The sequence below is a fragment of the Staurois parvus genome, unplaced genomic scaffold (genome assembly GCF_062004578.1).
Source record: "Staurois parvus isolate SC_StPar_1 unplaced genomic scaffold, SC_StPar_1.0 ptg000553l, whole genome shotgun sequence".
In the NCBI taxonomy this organism is placed as follows: Eukaryota; Metazoa; Chordata; class Amphibia; order Anura; family Ranidae; genus Staurois; species Staurois parvus.
The window spans coordinates 335,416-356,353 of record NW_028318349.1 but is presented as its reverse complement, the minus strand read 5'-3'; the positions used below and the strand labels follow the sequence as shown (position 1 = coordinate 356,353).

Here is a 20,938-nt window from a genome sequence, read left to right as displayed (position 1 = left end):
AATTAGCGGCCTAAAAATTATGTTTTGAGTTTTATTGGTGCCAGCATATTGTAAAGCAATACAAATATTCTTGCAGAGCACAGAATGTTACTTGCCCAAAACGTATAAATTCTTTGAAACTTTGAAACAGCTGTAGCCAGGTGCTGGCACATGGGCCAATTTATTGTAAAAAGAAAGGTCAACTTTGCAGATTACTGTGGTGGGACAACAAGTCCTGGCATGCCCATTCACTATGTTTCCATTAGCACAGTATGCACTCCATTGATTGGATGACATTAGAATGTGGAGGAGGAGACACTGTTAAGACAAGGATTGTGGGAGGTGTAGTTCCACTATGCACAGGCAGCACTACTCCACAGCTGGAAAAACTACAATTCCCAGGAAGCAGTGGAGACATTCTTAGTGAACTGCTCAGGGAGAATCCAGGGCTCTTGGCGCCAGAAATGAGGAAGAGAACAGACGTCCAGGATAGAGTGATGTGCCATCCAGGAACTTGCCCACCAGTGCAACCTAAGCAGCAGTGGCTACAGTGTTCCATGCGGGTTCATTGGCCATATTCTGTATCCACAGTGTTCCAGTGCAGGTTCGCATTTCATATTCTGCATTCACAGTGTCGCAGTGCATCTTTGCTGGATCCCCAGTATTCCAGAGCAGGTTCTTTGGAGTTCAAGCCATCAACCTATGAGGGGCCCTTCTGCCACCGACGTCCACTGCTGAAGCACTGAATCACTGGATTGGTGAGAGGGTTATTAACTCATTCCTTACACTGTACAACAGGAATGGAAACTTTAGCTCAACACAGCCTCATCCTCCTGCTCTCTGGGCATTGCCATGCCTGTTTAGTCTACCATAGAACACTTTCATAGTATCCATCAAGGATTGCCCCATTGACATAGAATTACCTCTACTTTTTTAACCTATTCCATTTCTTGCTATGGTTAAGTTCTTCTGCAGACTAACTTCATTAACACCTCCCCTATAATTTATTCTTTTGAATTGAAAGCAGACGGAAGCCACCAGCCATTTCCAGCTGTGCACCACTGTAAGGGCCCCAACAAAATTCGGCAGAATTAACCATCCTAAGACTGCCCCATTCTGTCTCACAGCAATCTATATAGACCTTGCCAATTTAATCTCAGTATAAATACAGCTGTTCTGTGAAGCCCTCAGAGGTTTGTTAAAGAATATTAGTTACTGTACTGTTTCATGTATTGTCCCCCCTCTATTGTACAGCGCTGAGCAAACCCTTTGGCGCTATATAAACTCGATAAATAAATAAATAAATAAATAAATAAATTAGTGAACAAACAGCATCATGAAGGCCATGGAACACATCAGACAGGCCAGGGATAAAGTTGTGGAGAAGTTTAAAGCAGGATTAGGTTATAAAAAATAACCCAAGCATTGAACATCTCACGGAGCACTGGTCAATCCATCATCCAAAAATGGAAAGAGTATGGCACAACTGCAAAACTACCAAGACATGGCCGTCCACCTAAACTGACAGACTAAGAAGACCCATTTGCATTTTGAAAGAAGCCACGTGGGGGACACAACAAACATGTGGAAGAAGGTGCTCTGGTCAGATGAGACCAAAATTGAACTTTTTGGCCTAAAAGCAAAACACTATGTGTGGTGGAAAACTAACACTGCACATCACCCTGAACATTCCTTCCCCACTGTGAATCATGGTGGTGGCAGCATTATATTGTGGGGATGCTTTTCTTCAGCAGGGAAAGGGAAGTTGGTCAGAGTTGATGGGAAGATGGATGGAGCCAAATACAGGGCAATCTTAGAAGAAAATCTGTTGGAGTATGCAAAAGACTTGAGACTGGGGCAGAGGTTCACCTTCCAGCAGAGAAACAACCCTAAACATACAGCCAGAACTACAATGGAATGGTTTAAATCAAAGCATATTCATGTTAGAATGGCCCAGTCCAAGTCCAGACCTAAATCCAATTGAGAATCTGTGGCAAGACTTGAAAATTGCTGTTCAGATGCTCTCTGTCCAATCTGACAGAGCTTGAGCTATTCTGCAAAGAAGAATGGGCAAAAATGTCCCTCTCTAGATGTGCAAAGCTAGTAGAGACATATCCAAAAGGACTTGCAGCAGCAAAAGGTGGTTCTACGAAGTTTTGACTCGGGGGGCTGAATACAAATGCACACCACACTTTTCACAGATTTATTTGTAAAAAAATGTTGAAAACCATTTATCATTTACTTCCACTTCACAATTATGTGCCACTTTGTGTTGGTCTTTTACATAAAATCTCAATAAAATACATTTACATTTTTGGTTGTAACATGACAAAATATGGAAAATTGCAATGGGTATGAATACTTTTTCAAATCACTGTAGCGGGGTCACGCCGGGGTTCTGGAGGCAGTGTAGTCTCTGGAGGTTTTTACTACCCATTGTCAAACTGGCCTTTTGCACTTGGTGACTCTGTTATAATTTTTGTTGGTCAGGGTATATATACAGGGTATTGGTGTGTGCATGAAGATAGAAGATGCATGGAATCAACTGCCTGACTTCCTTTAGCTCACAGGAAGTGTCAAGGACACGATGAACAGTTGTTTCCTGAATTTGCTGAACCTGTTTTCAGCCTGAACAATTATTATTATTATTATTATTATACAGTATTTATAAAGCGCCAATAGTTCGCTCAGCGCTGTACATTATAAAGGGGGACAGAACATGTGACAGAACAATACCAATACAATGCAAAACATGAGGGGATCGAGGGCCCTGCTCTTTCAAGCTTACAATCTAGGAGATTAAATCTCAATTAAATCTAATTTAGCCGCCAAATATAAGTACTGATCAACAGGTATTTCTGAACTTTCTGGAAATGCTCTTAGACTTAAAAAGGAAATCTAATGCAGACACAGCATCTTAGGACTGCATTCTCCCATTAGGGACGTTTGGCCTAGCGATTTGGTCCGGATTGAGGAGTGACCGGGGAAGCCCAGACTGCTTGATTGCTTTTAGGCTGCATACACTTTATCTTGTCGGCGAGTGCATATTGGTGGAGGAATCACATTGAAGATCGTCTCGTGTATTGGAATCTATCTAGCTGAACTACACCTACAGTGGAGATCTTTTTACCTCTGTGGACTTTCTGGACTGTTATATTAGCACTAGTCTCACTTTAATTTCTTTAGAATGCCATAGTTATATATGTTTTTGTCTAGTTATTTTCATTTACATGAGCACTTTATTATTCCATTATTTGCTGCATTGTATTGCACTAGCACTTTAATTTTACTCCTTTGGTGAAGAGTTCTATATAGTATTACTTACTTATTGCTCATTTACATATCAATTTTGGTTGATTTTTTGTTATTTTGTAGTGCTTCACTATTTCTCTGCACATCTTTACTAGGTTGGTTGACCTATAAGTAGCAGCTCTCTCTAAGCGTTCACTGTGCCTCTTTTCAGTATAGTCGGGGTGTACGGTGAAATCTGGGCCCAGTTACATCTAGTGCTGATTTCTGTATGCACTTTTGGCATATAATCACTCTGTATAGACACAGTATGGTTACATTTTGGTCACTGTATTACCTTGCTTCTATTGGACCAGTCCATTTTCTAATATACATAAGTGGTTATTTACTAAAACTGGGGAGTGCTGATGCAACTCAGAAAAAACAATCAGCTTCCAGGTTTTATTGCCAAAGGTTGATTGAACAAGCTAAAGTTAGAAGCTAATTGGCTACCATGCACAGATGCACCAGCTTCTGAATGCACCAACTTTAGTAAATCCCCCCATAGTGTCAGTTTGTTCTAGTGTTGTTAACCTTATTGAAGGGGCTGTGTAAGATTGGTAGAGGTGGCAATTAAATCAATTGGGAAAGAAACCAGTTTCAGATAGCTTATCAAACTAGTGGCTCCTACGTGGTTGCACTACACAGCTGTAGGAAAATTGGGTTTGGGGTGTTAGTGGGGCAAATACACTGTAATCTTACAACATAATGCATGTCTGTAGAGCACAGGATGATACCTGGCCAACAAAATGTAATTCTTTGCAATGGTGAAACAGCTGCCAAAAAATTGAGTTTGGAATGCTAGCAATGCTAAAACTCTATGAAATAATAGTGCAGAGCATAGGACGTTACCTGGCCAAAAACTTGGACTCTTTTTTTCTATCACAATGCAGCAATATACTGTATGTATGTATGTATAGAAACTATGCTGACTGCAGGGAAGCCCAGCAGCTTGATTGTAAACTATTAAATCTCTGCGAGTGGTCCATTCTTGTTACACCAATGTAAAGGGGATAGTCTGTGGAAGGGTGTCAATATCTTGACCCCATGTATTCCTTCACCATATGATGCAGTTGCTACTGATAGCTGCTGGCAGCAGACAGCTGTGGGCACTGGGTAGAGAAATTTAGACAGCCACCCTCACTACTGCTTCTTCTTTAAACTACAGCAGGCTCCAAGCCACATTGTCTGCAAAACAATATAATTCCAGGCCCTGAAAAAGAGGTGAAGAGGTTCCTCTGCAGGTTGTCCTCCAGATGTTTCATCTTTTTTTCCTCTGTGAGGGTAGTATGAACTCTGTGACTTTCCCCTTGTAACAAGGATCCAGGAGAGTTGCCAAGCAGTATTGGTCCCTCTCCTTGATGTCATGAATCCTAGTGTCCTTCACAGGCTCTGGAGCATGAACGAACCCACAAGCTACCAATGACCAAGGAACCCCAGTCCTCAAGTTTGATGAAGATGCCCCCCAGCCATGTACAATTCCAGGTGTTTGTGAGGGATGAAACTCATCCCTGAAAGCGTGCGCTATGTCTTTCAATTAAATGCCACCACAGCAAACATACTCCTCCTTGTCTTAATAGTCCTCCTGTATCTGCTGAGCCCTCACAGGGATGGTGTCTGGATATAGGGAGCCCTGAGACACCTGGAAGTTCTTCTCTTCCTTCTGCTGCTGTGCCTTCAGTGGCCCATCTATAATTCCATGCAGTGTCTGCTCCAACAGGAAGACTACATGAATTGTACCGCATTGCCATGCCCGCATTGTCACAGCTCACCATTCTGGTTGCCTCTTCAATTGGTGATAAGAGGTTCCATGTGTTCTGAAGAACCTGAGTTCCTTTGATCTTGCCCTCATGCCATATCACACAGGTATTCATTAAAGGTCTGCTGAAGCATGTGCAGCCACTGCAGCATGACTAATGTTCAGTTTCATCAGGTGGGCATGTCACTTTACAGCTGGTGTGCAGTCAAATGGAGTTCCAACTGAATTTCACCTAGCTACACAAAGGCTGGGTATGACTGCCTAAAATGGCTCCTGTAAGGCAGGGTATCTATCCAGGAAGCACTGCACCACTAAGTTGAGGATGGGTGCCAGGCATGTGTGATTGTTCCGTGCCTACAGGCAGACAGCAGTCTGGGGTTGTCACAGAATCTTTCCTGGTACAAGATGGCATGTAATGAAGAACCTCTGAGCTTGAACCTGCAGAGCTGACAGAATTTGTACCCGAGTGTAACTGTAGTCCCCCAGGAGTACCAGATGCAATACTGCATGGCATGATTTTGCCTGAGCAGTTTTATAGCCTCTTGAATGCTTGCAAGGTACTGGTGGATCAGAGGATGACTTACCCAAAGAGGGCATTGAGGAGGAGATGGAGGTGATTGCATTGTCACCATCTCAAGCTTTAAGGACATAGGGTAGCACAACCAACTCCATCTTACATCCTTCCTGGTTGCCAGCAGAGTTACACAGGAGGCTGTAAAAGATATAAACCATCCCTGCACATACTTTCTGGACCAACTCTTTGTGGTCTGGTGTATCCGTCAGCTGACTGCATGGTCCAGCGACATTGAAATATTACCTTGCACATGATGATGTAGGGAGGGATGGTTTTATAGGAGAAGAAATGATAGCCAAGAACCTAGCACTGCGGTACAGTGCAGGTTGCAGATTCATGGAAGGGAGCTAAATCCACCAGCTGGAATGACTAGAGTTGTAAAGCCAGCATTGAGTTGCTGAGCATAAGGTTGGCTGGGGGAATACTTCTACACCTGTTTCAGCAACTGGGGCTTGAATACTGATTGCTACAGCTGGAGATGGCAGGGTGAAGTTGGCAGAATCAGCAAAGGATACAACTACTAGGCATAGCACTATATTCACCCTCTTCCTTGCTGGAAGAGCCAGAATGTAAACCCTGGATACCCCTTAAAAGACTTTCATCCCTCTTGTTACAGGAACATCTGTGTCAATTGGTTCTCCCTGCCTGTTTTCACCTCCCTCTATGATCCCATTGCTGTCCTCTCCAACCTCAGATTCAATGAATTGTTGTGCATCCTGTTGCAGAAAGTGGCTGATACTGTTCTCAAATAATTCAGCCAACTCCTCTGTACCATTTGGAGGAGTAATGGTTGGAATAGCTATAGGGGAGGTGGCAGAACAGGGTGCTGTTGATGACTTCAAGTTACTTTGAGCCTGGGAGACAGGAGGAGGAGAAGGAGGAGGATTCATGCTTGGAGTGCCACTCCACCTCCTCCCTGGATTCTGGGTGTATAGCATGCCCAGTACCAGAAAATAAAGGCACAGTTAGCCTTTTGGCAAGAGAGTGTCATTTTTGTTTTCCTCCCCTTCTGAGTCTTCTATCAATCATCCTTCATAGGGAGAAAGAAGCTCATCATGGAGGCAGGCCATGTAGGTCCAACAAGATATTTGTTCCTAGATTCATCACTGGAACAGAGTAACACCTCAGCTTCTTGCTTTGTGTGGCTATGTCCACCAGAAGAAATTCTGCATGGTGGTTCTGAATACTATGACTCACCTATTGACTGCTAACCAAGTTGTTGTAGGAGCCCTGTGTGAGTTTTGAATATTCCACCTCTTTGGTTCTCCAGCTCTACCTACCAAATTCAAGTAAAGCATTGAAAACTGCATTCAAGAGTATGTAAAGCGGGCCATAAATGGGGAAAAAAGTAGTTTGAAAAATCATTTGAAATGCTAGATTGTTCGACTTGCTAAATGTTAGTGGGCTAATTTCAAAATGCAGATTTATGGCAAAAAAACAAACTGGCATGTCAGAATTTTGCAGTGCCAACAAACAATTTTCGAAGCACGAGTAGTGGAATCAATCGGGAATAGCATGAAAAAGTTTACTGCGTATGAGCATGTGAAATTGATAAAACAAAATTTTACCTTTTATGTTGTAAACGAATGACAATATGTCATCAAGTGGCGGAAAAACAAATCAATGATGACCCAGTTGCATACTCATTCGAATGCAAACAAATGTTTAAGTGATTTTCTACCCATCTATGGCCATCTTAAGTGATACACACTTTGGACAAGATTCCCTGGAAGGGAATCCCTCTTACGAGCTTGGGCCCATCAGGGTTGAGACACCAAATATTTAAATACAACAGGATGCTAATTTTTAAACTCCCACTTAGCAGACGCTTAAGATCCCCTGCTACCCAGGTGCTGCTAAAGCATGGAGATATAATGGTTGCAGGGGGTAGGGGGCTGATCTTACATGAAACCCCCACCCCTCTAAACCATGCTTACAACCACAGAGGGTAAAGTAGGGTCACAGATAACATTTAAAACCCACAAGATGTGCTAAAGTTTATTGAAGCTCATTAATACAGCATTACATCTATTTCTCAAGTGCAAGCATCTGAATTTGACCTTTGTGTCAACCTCCTTTAATTCCTTTATAGCTGAGCTCAAATGAAGAGAGAGAAGCAGCACTAATGTGTTTACAACAAACATGCTGATGAGTATAATAACTCTGTGGTGTCTCCTTTTGTTGTCCAGTCACAGGCGGGGGGGGGGGGGGGGGGGGACGAACAAAACCTGTAGGACCTTAGAGTGGACCTTACATTTAAATTGAAAGGTCTCCTTATTTAGTAAGGGCCTCCTCCTCCTTGATAACATGCTGCTCCACACTGCTCCATACACTACACTGCCCACAGAACCCAGGCAAAGATGACGTCACCATCCTTCTCTAAGTTCCTTTATTAAACTGAGTAGCCCAAATCTTGCAGGAACATCGTCCAGCTCTGTGTTGGAGCATTATCTCAAAAGATTTGGACTACTTGGACTTTCAAAGGTTTTTCCCAATTTAGTGAAGTGTTTTAGCAAGCATAGGTGGCCATTACTAAACAAGCAGACCTTGTTTGAAGAACAACAGGGAAAAAACAACTCTCTTGACCTGTCAGAAAGGCTATGCTGTGTGGCTGAGCTGTGTATATCTCTGGAATGGATGGACAGAAATACAAATGCTTTGACAGATCCCAGATATATATTCACTCTGTGTAACTAGTTGTTTGCTCACAGTTCAGCATTAACGTTGTAACAGATCAGTTACATAAGAGATGGAAATATTTTTCTGTGCTAGACTTTTATCTACAATATGTAATCCTTCTATAATTCTAGACCTGGCTAGATCAAACATTGATGTTATGTGAGGTTTCTGATGACAGGTGCCCTTTAAAGTAAATAGTTCAGAAGAGTTTTCTTGTATGCTGAAAAAAAAATGCTTTTTATCTTTATTACGCAGTTGAGTCATTGTGACTGTAAAAAATATGTCTGCTTTTAAAAGATCTTCATGGAAACCTCATATTCTGCAAAGTTACATTTTCTGGTGCCTAACAGCCCAGAGCCACTCAAGCTCTTTGACATCTGCAGGCCATGAAACACATAGAACTATGCTTAAAAATGCCAAGATGTATTCATTCACGACTGCTGAGGATGTCTGTTACAGCTTTTGCTTTTAATGCAACAAACTGAACATTTTCATTCCTATTAATGTCTCCAGAAGCTGAAATTGTTAATATTATTCATATTAGCCAGACATAGATAAATACGTGGAAGGAATCATTAATCTTCGAGGTGAGCTGCAGCTGGACTTAGTAAACCTCTTGGCGTGGCTAATGGCATTACTTTTTGAAATCACAAAGTACTTATCAAGACCTGATCTCATGTTTGTCTAACTTTTATCTATCTAACAGTCTTTCACACAGGACTATGTGTATTTGTTAGTTGAAAATAACAGGGACTGCTGGTAAATCCAATTTCAGTTCATTATGGGATTCTTTCTATATGATTTAGTCTTTCCCATTACAAAATCCCAACAGAGAACAACACACACAGAAAAGTGCTGTGTGTGGAATTTTTATTGAATGAACAGAAATTCACATAGAAATGATGACTTGAACTCAGTTTTATCTGTTCTGTGTGAAGATAACATGCTTTGGTTTTTACAAGGTACATCTCAGAATAAAGAAACCACTCTCTTTCATTATCTTGGACTTCATCTGCAGTGTTTTATAATTTTCTCCTAGTGTAAGGCACTATGTGTTCAAAATCCTTCTACTCCATTATCATCAACAAATAAGTATCCCTAAGTGTCATATATAAAAAAAGTCAGTATATAGAAACAATCAATATATCATACAAAATATTAAAAATAATGTGCAAAAACACAATCTACAATACATATAGTAATGTGCATAATCAGGTAATAGTGTAAACCAACGAACATGTCCATCAATAAACACAACCACATAGAAGTGTCCATCAAAGGTCCATCAAAGGTCCAACCAATATTGAAGTAAATGTGTATAATAAAGTGCTAACGTGCAGTCCAATGATTGTGCAAAAAGTTCATCTGTAGTATCTCATGCTAATCATGTTTTTGCTCTAACGAATATCAATCTTGTTGCTAACTCCCAGTGCTATTCCACCTTAACGTGCCGATGGACTAGGTGAACTCACCAGATACATGTGACTTTTATCTAAAAAAAAAAAAAGTAAATGTTTTTACTACCAAGCAGGGCTGTGGATAAGGGGGTACCACCAGTCCTCTTGTATGGGTCCAAGACAGCTGAGTGAATCGGATGTGGGCAGGGAGGGCGATGGCTCTGGCATTGGGGCTATTACTGAAACCAATCCCCTCTCTGCAGCAGAAAGCTGGCTTCTCCTCTTCTCCCTCCTACTGGTTTTTAGCTGCTGCAGAGAGAACCATACATGTGCTCTGGTTCCATATATCCCCCCCGCAACCAAACCCCACCCTGTGCACCATATGTTTCTCCCCGCTGCCCAAGCCCCCCTGTGTGCCCCCACCCCCTCAGTGCTTCCGGTTTCCCTCTTCTCCTTCCCACTACTAGCTGCAAGCCCACATTTGGATCCTTCAGGATGGACAGTGGGGGAAGCGTCCAGTAAATATGTCACATTTACCAGCCCCTTCCTTTCCTGAATGAACGCAATGAGTGATCAGTACTGATCACTCACTGTGTTCATTCATAACTAAAGCATAGTAAACTGTGTTTTTGGGGGGGAGGGGGCCCTGTCAGGTTGGCTGCATGGGGCCCCGTGGTTTCTAGCAGCAGCCCTGCTACAAAGCATATCTTGGATACACATCTACACTTCTCCGTCCCTTAGATCCCTTTAGATTTATATATGTGGCACTTTTTTGCTGATTTATATAAAGTTAGGTAAGTGAGCTAGGAGAGTATACCTAGGTCCATTTTTTATACTACACAGCAGCTCAGTTATGGTTTTGGTTAGGGTTGGGGTCTGCACAGTATTTTACAATAGGCTAATACAATAACATTTTGGCAAACAAGGATAATATGCTTGACTCACTCACATTCTCCAGCCCCAGGATCTCCTGATGCTGACTGTACAATAATTCCTGGGAAAAGAAGACAGATTTGCCCAATTAAAAATAATACACTTGATAATAAAAATGTATCTTTCAATTGTCCCGGTACTAATTCAAATTATGATAATCATCAAGGTGTGAAGAGAGAAATAGATTATTATGAGTGTCTGGATGACCAGTCAGAACATTCAAAAACAGACACTACTATTGTTCTTTAGGACTTCTACATTTAATCATCTCTGATCTGTCTTTGAAGCTTACCTTATATTCTTTTTTATCTCGTAGAATAACCAGGCCTTTAGAAATCATTTTACCACCCCTGTCAGTCTTATGAGCTTCAATAAATATTCTTCAGAGGTTCTCTGAATCTCTTTTGATTGTATCACATTGCACTTCATCAGAATTTTGCTGTGAAGAGCAGATGACTACAGTTGTATGATTATTTGTATGTCAGAAAAGCTCAACCCAATCTAAAACTGACTGCAGCACCTGATTCATTGATTGATTCATTGATTGCCTAAATCCCAGCAACCTCAAGGTTCACTTGATTTTTAAACCATTTATATTAATTTTCTTTTTTATGTGTGTATTATTTTATAAACAAGACTTTATTCATTGTTTATTCTGACTTTATTAAGAAATGCAGAAGTGTTCTAAGATGTTGCATCTTTTTCCTGCAACTTATGTCAGCTTTCTATTGCTGTAATGGTTGGTAACTGAATTTAAAATTTTTCCTTTGTTTTATGTGGAAAAAAAATTAGCTTTTTTTTAATATTATGTAATATACACTTCATTCGGTTACAAATCAGTGTCTCCTAAAACTTATTTTTTTTTGTGGCCACCAGATGTTCTGGGCCATTAAGCTCAGGAAACATCCTCTGTACCTGCTTTAACTCCGCCCTATAGCAGTTTTACTGCTGAAGGGTGGCTCCTGTGCAAAATCACTTATATATACGTGATTTTGCACTTCAGCCTCATGGGGCGCACCACCGGCAAAGATCTGTTCGCCGGGACTCACAGATGGGCTTCTGCTGTGACAGTTCACAGCAAAAGCGATCCGCCGATGGTGTGCCCCGTGAGGCTGAAGTGCAAAATCACGTATATATGCACGTGATTTTGCACCACCGGTGGTGTGCCCCGTGAGGCTGAAGTGCAAAATCACGTATATATATATATATATATATATATATATATATATACACACACACACACACGTGATTTTGCACAGGAGAGCCACCTTGCAGCAGTAAAACTGCTATAGGGCGGAGTTAAAGCTGTTAAAGAGGATGTTTCCTGAGCTTAGTGGCCCAGAACATCTGGTGGCCAAATCAGTGTCTCCTAAAACTTCTTTTTTTTGTGGCCTCCAGATGTTCTGGGCCACTAAGCTCAGGAAACATTCTCTTTAACTGCTTTAACTCCACCCTATAGCAGTTTTACTGCTGAAGGGTGGCTCTCCTGTGCAAAATCACGTATATATACACCTGATTTTGCACTTCAGCCTCACGGGGCACACCACTGGCGGATTGCTTCTGATGTGAACTGTCACAGCAGAAGCCCATCTGCGAGTCCCAGCGAACAGATCTTCGCCGGCACCCGCAGATCGTTGGGCAGAGAAGAAGAACAGAGCTGTGCCTATGTTTACATAGGCTCTGTTCTGTTGTGATTGGGGAAAGTGATGAATTGTGTGTCAGAGCAGAGCTTGTACCAGGGTCATCTAGTGTACAGCAAGCACATAGCTAGGCACACACTTAACCCTTTGATCACCCTAGATGTTAACCCCTTACCAACCAGTGTCATTATTACAGTATAGTGTATATTTTCAGCACTGATCACTGTATTAGTGTCACTGGTTCCAATATCAGTTAGTGTAAAAATCTCTGTAGCAATATCGCAGTCCTGATATGTCGCTGATCGCCGCAATTGCTAGCATAAAAAAAAAAAAAAAAAATTCCAGTATATGTCCCATAGTTTGTAGATGCCATAACTTTTGCGCAAACTAATCAATATACGCTTATTGGGATTTTTTTACCAAAAAATATGTAGCAGAATACATTTTGTCCTAAATTTATAAAGACATTTTTTTTTTATTCAATGTGTTTTAAAGTAGAAAAAAAGAAAGATTGTTTTTTTTTCAAAATTGTTGGTCTTTATTTGTTAAAAGTTATTAAAAGTTTTATTACTTTTTTTATTAAAAGTAAAACCCACAGAGGTGATCAAATACCACCACAAGAAATCTCTATTTGTGGAAAAAAAAGACATTTGGGTACAGTGTTGCAGGACTGTGCAATTGTCAGTTAAAGTAATGTAGCACCCTATCGCAAAAATAATGGCCTGGTCAGGTAGTGGGGGGGGGGGGGTCAATTTTCTGGAGGGAAAGTGGTTAATAAATACATCTTCTAAAGTCTGTACCTCTTGTATATTTTGCCTTTTTAGGGGCATCTTTTTTTACACATGAAGATACATAATTGTTAGATATCCCAATAAAGCATAAAGCCTCCCTGTAGGATAATTCCAAAAGGGAACATTCTTTGTTTCCAGATGTTTGCTGAACGGCGGTCCGTCACAGATGTATTAGTACATACAGTCTGTTCTCAAGGTTATCAAATAGTACTCATCTGCACAGCAGTGTGATCTTTATCCTCTAAAGAGTGCCATTCTTAAGGAGAAAATAGAGACAGTGTTTACTTATGTAAATCAATTTCTCTTGAAAGGCCTTATTATTCAAGTCCATGGTGTGAGAAAGGAAACGTATTATGAAGCCTGGTTTGGCATCCTCAGTACAGCATGTACAAAGCTTTTGAGTAGACTCATTTGATCTAGACAGTTTTAGGTTACTTACTGTTTTTGCAACAGCATCCTGAGCTGTAAACATTGACAAGAATATGAAGATTATCACCATTTAGAACATTGCCCTCACTTTCAAAGTAATAGAAGGCCAATGGGTTGCTCATTAGCAATTACAATGTCCACTGGGAGCTCCTAATATACTGTATTGGAACTAGAGGAAGAATTTTTCTTTGCATATTGGACAGAAATATAGAACATACTCTTCCTGTAACTGAACATTTTACATTTCCTTCCATGGGTTTGATGAGGGTGTTGCCTCTTGTGTTCACTGTAACATAATATCCACATTATTCAAACATTATTTCTTAAAAATCCTAAATCTGGAACCTTCTTAAGAGCAGTACCTGGGAAAAAATCTTCTTTTGGTTAAGTCCTTTCTAATATACTACTGTTCTTGAATGTCTTCATGGGGTTCCTCTATCCATGGTGATATTGTTGGGTCTAATTTTTATTATGACACTTGTAATGATGGACAATATTTTAATTTTTAAAGGTTGTAAGAATCACTTCAACCATACTTATCCTGATTAGTATTCCATCTAAACATGAAGTAATTCTTTTTAGTTGCCTACTAGTGAAAGGTATGTCTTTCTTAATATGTTAGTAAAGACAAGTGGCAGTTTGGAAAAAAAATCCTAAAACTGGAACCTTCTTAAAGCAAAGTTCCACCCAAAAGAGGAAGCTCCGCTTGTCTGGTTTTGACAGGTACGCACTCCCACTTCCGGCTCAGTTCGCATTTGCGAACTGGCCCAGATGTTCAGCCCTCCCTTCACCTGTAGCTTTCTAGGACACTTCACAGGTCCCAGAAGTCTGCAGCCCATTCAGAAAGCACAGGGCGCATGTGCTGTAGGAAACCAGTTGGTTAGCTGCAAGGCTTCACTGCCAGTTCCCCTTATTCAAGATGGCAGCTCTAGCACCCGATAGCTGATTAAAGGATCATCTCGGATGAGGACACCACTTGATACCCTAATATTAAAATTCAGCAGCTACAGTATAACTCCTCTTTAAGAGCAGTACCTGAGAAAAAAACTCTTTTTAAATTAGGTCCTTATTTATATACCACTGCTCTTAAATGTTTTCATGGGGTTCCTCTATCTATGGTGATAGTCCGATACTAAGATGCTTCTGATGATGTCCAATATTTTGATTTTTAATATTTGTAAGAATCACTTCAATCATACTTATCCTCATCAGTCTTTCACCTGAACATGAAGTGGTTCTTTTTTTCTTGCCTACTGGTGAAAGATCTGCCATTTTAAATATGCTAGTTTTGAAAATGAACAGAGAACATTCTTCTTGACCTTTCATGTTCTATTATTTTATTTTCACGGGTTTAGTGTTCCAATAAGCATACTTCTCTAAGCATTTTGTAAGCATTCTTGTAAGGGCTGTAAAGGGAGCATTGTTTTGTGGATCTCAGGTCATAATAACCTGATTTCTCTTCTGAGCTATCAATTTTCCTCCTGGTTTCTTCTTTCTAACTCACTTATAATAAATAAATTACCCAGGGGTGCATTTTCCTGTATTAATTTCAGGTAGGAATAGCCAAGCTATACCACTTGCACTTAAATAAATGGCCCAGTTGCCAGCCCAGTTCAAGAAGAACCAAGAACCACACATTTAGCTATTCACTTGAGATTTTTATTTGCAGCTTTTCAATTCAGTCATTACTACTGCAAACAGTATTAGTAGATCCTAATTTAATTAACTGGCTCTTTTGTATTTTTTTGTTCAATAATGTTTGAAGCCAGTGTTTTAAACTTTTATTTTTTACCATTAAAACCCATTTCCAGTAAAAACTATTTTACTTAGATTTGGATAGAGCAGGGAATAGTTAGAATATATAATGGATTTTTATTTTATTCATGTCCCTATTGACAAAATATACACTCAAATCATGAAACATTTATTTAAGGAGGACAAAAACAAAACACATATTTAGTAGGGTAGTGAAAGGTTAGAACATCTGATGATGTTTTTATTCTGCTGGGGGTCTCCCTGTCCTATAGAGAATTACTCCCCAGTGGGATCACAGGCACATATAAAAACCTAACAGAAATTTGAACTCTTCCCCACTCCATCCGAAACCAAAAGAAATTTTGGTTGGATGCACGTTTTAAGATTTGAAAACCACATGCAACTCGGTTTGCTTTTAGACAATCCCTGAAAAATTTCATCATCCTCCAAAGAGATCCTGGGGAATACTGAGCACTCCAAATTATGTGTCAAAGCACTTCAGCGCCATGCTGGGAGTGTCTTCTCAGTGAAAGTTGTCGTTCTATATATTCCCCAGATTTTGTCAAAGGGTAGATGACATCACTCTCGCCTAAGTGCTGGGAACAGGGTGTGTATACTAGTTAACTTTTTTACCCTTACAAAATTTATTGGGCTTTTTATCAGTGGTTCAGCAAGGTAGAGGGAGCAAACAAACAGCGGACCTTGCATTTTAGGTGGCTTTTATAACATGGACATGGCATAGAACAGAATCTCTTAACTGTAACTGTACTTACCATATGTATAATATATATCTCAAATGAACTTACCTAAAATCACAAATATAGCGTGGAGTGAAAGCATTGTGTAACAGTGGATATAACCTGCAGGAACACAGGATTATACAATAAAAGGTTAATATTTTTGTAAGCAGTAAAATGAAACTTATTAATGTAATGAAAAGAAATGTAAGAAAATTACAATGCAAAAATATATGTGAAAATTAGATGTTAATTTTGTAATGACATAAATCCAGGGGATCTCCAATCCAGTTAGTACAACTGTACTGTGTATGATTTGTTCAAACAGAACATTATTGACAGTATATATAGTATTAAGACCACCTGCAGAAATATTTTCCCTGGGTGATTTTCAACTTCATTTACATGCAAGCAACAAACAAACAAACTTGTTCTATATATGATACATTTAGAACACAGAAAAATATTAGAAAAGTTCACCCTGCAGTTCAAACTGGTATGTAGTTTTTCTTTTTTTTTGCAGATAGTAAAGACCACTCTGATAATTGTATTGAAACTGTCAAAATACTGTACAGTTGTTGTTATGCAGCATCTTGTTACATAACAGAGTAGGAATTTTAGGTACCCATATGGAAGAAAAATATATTTGAAATATATTGTAAAAATATTCTTCCCAAATATATTGCCATATATTTGAAATGCTACAATTTGGCCATATTCATTATATATAAAAATATATTGAAATAAATATATATATATATATATATATTCTGCATGTTGAAACGCATTTTTATTGCAAAATGTATGAAAAATATTTTTAAAAATACATTTCAAATATACTATATGTCTTTAAAAATACAAATCTACATTTTTGGAATGCATTTAAAAATATATGGAAACATATATGTTAAAATGACTTTTTTATATGTTAAAAAAAATCTGAAGAATATATTTAAAAATAATTTTTAAATATATCCTTCAGATTTTTTTTAACATATAAAAAATTAGTTTACCATATATTTATACATATATTTGTAAATGCATTCCAAAAATGTAGATGTATTTTTAAAAACATACAGCATATTTGAAATGTATTTATAAAAATATTTTTTATATATTTTGTAATAAAAACGCTTTTCAACATGCATGTATATATATATATATATATATATATATATATATATATATATATATATATATATATTTATTTCAATATATTTTGAAATATATTGAATATGGCCAAAATTGTAGCATTTCAAATATATGGCAATATATTTGTGAAGAATATTTGTGAAATATATTTCAAATATATTTTTCTTCCATGCGGATAATGTCAAAAGCACAATTCACTTTATACCCAAAAATTATAGTAAATGCAGAATTAACATGTTTCTTATCTCTACAACTTGAAATAGTATCTATCTATCTATCTATCTATCTATCTATCTATCTATCTATCTATCTATCTATCTATCTATCTATCATTTTCCACAAAAAGCAGTTAATATTTGAATATATCAAGTATCTGCGCAGATTTTGACATGCACGCTTTTTATTAACTTTCTTTTCATACTCCATATAGCATAAGGTGTAGATCTGATTCATGCAGCTGTTTTTTTTTTAAGTTTCAGCCATGAATAGCAGCAAAAAGTAAAATCCAAACATCACATCACTGCAGTTCACAGCCAAAAATTTAAGTCAGAAATGAATCCCATTTATAAATATCATTTGCTATATGACTTTTTCAATTGGCTTTTCAATTTATGAAAAAATTAATCTAATTACTCGCTTAATAGAATCTTATCTGTAGCCACTAATACCACACCAATACTGGGGTCTGTATTCCCGCTAATATCATGAACCTAATACTATTCATATTAGATAATACGAGACATACATTTGTATTCCTAGTAACTATGCCTTAAATATGTATGTTATCTATATCCATTTATACCAGACACTCATTACTTTTGTCTAGGAGAACACACCTTGGTTTATCATAAATATTCTACACCTATATCTTATATGTATATCTTATTTCATATTTACTCATCCTATACTGCTAGACATGCAACACAATTTTATATCTACATATACTGTATGTGCAAAGATGGCCAGCACCAGAGATTGTCAGAGATAGTCTAAGCATGCAACCAGATAAATCTCCACACAATACTATATGTAAAGAGACAGTCAGAACCTGCGGTAGTCACAGACAGTCCATGCACCCAAACAGGTAAGTCCCCACACAATACTATATGTAAAGAGGCAGTCAGCACCTGCGGTAGTCACAGACAGTCCATGCACCCAACCAGGTAAGTCCCCACACAATACTATATGTAAAGAGGCAGTCAGCACCTGCAGTAGTCAGAGACAGTCCATGCACCCAAACAGGTAAGTCCCCACACAATACTATATGTAAAGAGGCAGTCAGCACCTGCGGTAGTCAGAGACAGTCCATGCACCCAACCAGGTAAGTCCCCACACAATACTATATGTAAAGAGGCAGTCAGCACCTGCGGTAGTCAGAGACAGTCCATGCATCCAACCAGGTAAGTCCCCACACAATACTATATGTAAAGAGGCAGTCAGCACCTGCGGTAGTCAGAGACAGTCCATGCATCCAACCAGGTAAGTCCCCACACAATACTATATGTAAAGAGGCAGTCAGCACCTGCGATAGTCAGAGACATTCCATGCAGCCAACCAGGTAAGTCCCCACACAATACTATATCTAAAGAGGCAGTCAGAACCTGCAGTAGTCAGAGATAGTCCATGCACCCAATCAGGTAAGTCCCCACACAATACTATATGTAAAGAGGCAGTCAGAACCTGCGGTAATCAGAGGCAGTCCATAACCCAACCAGGTAAGTCCCCACACAATACTATATGTAAAGAGGCAGTCAGCACCTGCGGTAGTCAGAGACAGTCCATGCAGCCAACCAGGTAAGTCCCCACACAATACTATATGTAAAGAGGCAGTCAGCACCTGCGGTAATCAGAGACAGTCCATAACCCAAACAGGTAAGTCCCCACACAATACTATATGTAAAGAGGCAGTCAGCACCTGCGATAGTCAGAGACATTCCATGCAGCCAACCAGGTAAGTCCCCACACAATACTATATGTAAAGAGGCAGTCAGAACCTGCGGTAATCAGAGACAGTCCATAACCCAAACAGGTAAGTCCCCACACAATACTATATGTAAAGAGGCAGTCAGAACCTGCAGTAGTCAGAGATAGTCCATGCAGCCAACCAGGTAAGTCCCCACACAATACTATATGTAAAGAGGCAGTCAGAACCTGCGGTAATCAGAGACAGTCCATAACCCAAACAGGTAAGTCCCCACACAATACTATATCTAAAGAGGCAGTAAGAACCTACAGTAGTCAGAGACAGTCCATGCACCCAACCAGGTAAGTCCCCACACAATACTATATGTAAAGAGGCAGTCAGCACCTGCGATAGTCAGAGACATTCCATGCAGCCAACCAGGTAAGTCCCCACACAATACTATATGTAAAGAGGCAGTCAGAACCTGCAGTAGTCAGAGATAGTCCATGCACCCAATCAGGTAAGTCCCCACACAATACTATATGTAAAGAGGCAGTCAGAACCTGCGGTAATCAGAGGCAGTCCATAACCCAACCAAGTAAGTCCCCACACAATACTATATGTAAAGAGGCAGTCAGCACCTGCGGTAGTCAGAGACAGTCCATGCAGCCAACCAGGTAAGTCCCCACACAATACTATATGTAAAGAGGCAGTCAGCACCTGCGGTAGTCAGAGACAGTCCATGCAGCCAACCAGGTAAGTCCCCACACAATACTATATGTAAAGAGGCAGTCAGCACCTGCGGTAGTCAGACACAGTCCATGCAGCCAACCAGGTAAGTCCCCACACAACACTATATAGCTACAAGAATAAGCTGCATCACACTGCATTCCTTCTAATATTGTCACATAAATAACATTGTCATGCTTATAGTCACTATTTCTGCAGAAATATTTCTTCCACCCACTAACACTCTCCCCCGATATATAAATCTACATGACAGGTATTAGCATATGCAACCACTAATAGTCTTACAAGATACACTTCTATAAATCTTACATTCTAGCAAGAATATAATATGTTCCATTTCAGCATTTAGTATCACATGCTTGCCATCCCAACTCATTCCTTTTTGTTTGACACATTCCTATACCCAGCAACCATACACTTACAGTAAACCTGCCGATATTGGGAATGGGAATATTGAAAATATATGACCTGAGCTCATATTGTAAACCTGGGCACATGAACTCACATGCACCTGAGCTCCTGGATATTACAAGCGTAACATATTGTTGAGCAGAACGCAATAAATAAATACAGGACAGAATAATAATGCCACACAATACTATGACCAATTCAGTAAATGACATACAGATTTTCATTCCCTACAAAAAAAAAAAAAAAAAAAGATTTAACTGTAGTGTCCACAGAGACACAAAGTGGGTTCTGTCCTTATGTTACCTTTATTTAAGTGAGCTCTGCACCATAGTAAGCTTCATGCAAGGCACTCACCTGTGTTACTCACTGCGGCTGATGTCTGTATAGGGTCTGTATAGAGTATACACTGTCTGCTCTGATCTGTCTCTTCTTTTAATGTGTAGTATGTGTTCTGTAAATGTGCTACTTATAAGAACATCAGGACCACAGTGAGGAGGGCTGGGAAGGAGGAGGCATTATAATGGGGCGGAGGTGAGGAAGGTGCAGAGCATCCCCCTAAAATCATTTATAAAGCCTCATCCCAAAGTGTGGTCTGGCCTGAAACCTGGCCGCTATAACTTAGAAATCCTGCATTTACAATTCAAGTAGAGTGAACTGTATATATCTACATAATCATACAGAAATAGTAATGCCTTGATATTAGTGCAATATTTTAATGAAGCATAATAAAAGCATGAATAAGACGTCATTTCGGGTTCATA

The 20,938-nt window shown here is 39.4% G+C and overlaps 1 protein-coding gene across 1 annotated transcript in view; it reads right to left on the bottom strand.

Moving 5' to 3' along the window:
* COCH (cochlin) overlaps nt 1-20,669 on the bottom strand; it is an 85,615-nt gene extending 64,946 nt beyond the window's left edge. Inside the window, exons 1-3 of the mRNA XM_089691177.1 lie at nt 20,532-20,669; nt 16,031-16,084; nt 10,626-10,670 (exon numbers count right to left, since the gene is read on the bottom strand). Coding sequence (XP_089547303.1) covers nt 10,626-10,670; nt 16,031-16,064 — 79 coding nt within the window. The 5' untranslated portion in view covers nt 16,065-16,084; nt 20,532-20,669. The remainder of the gene's footprint in view (nt 1-10,625; nt 10,671-16,030; nt 16,085-20,531) is intronic.
* Between the last annotated feature and the right edge of the window lie 269 nt (nt 20,670-20,938).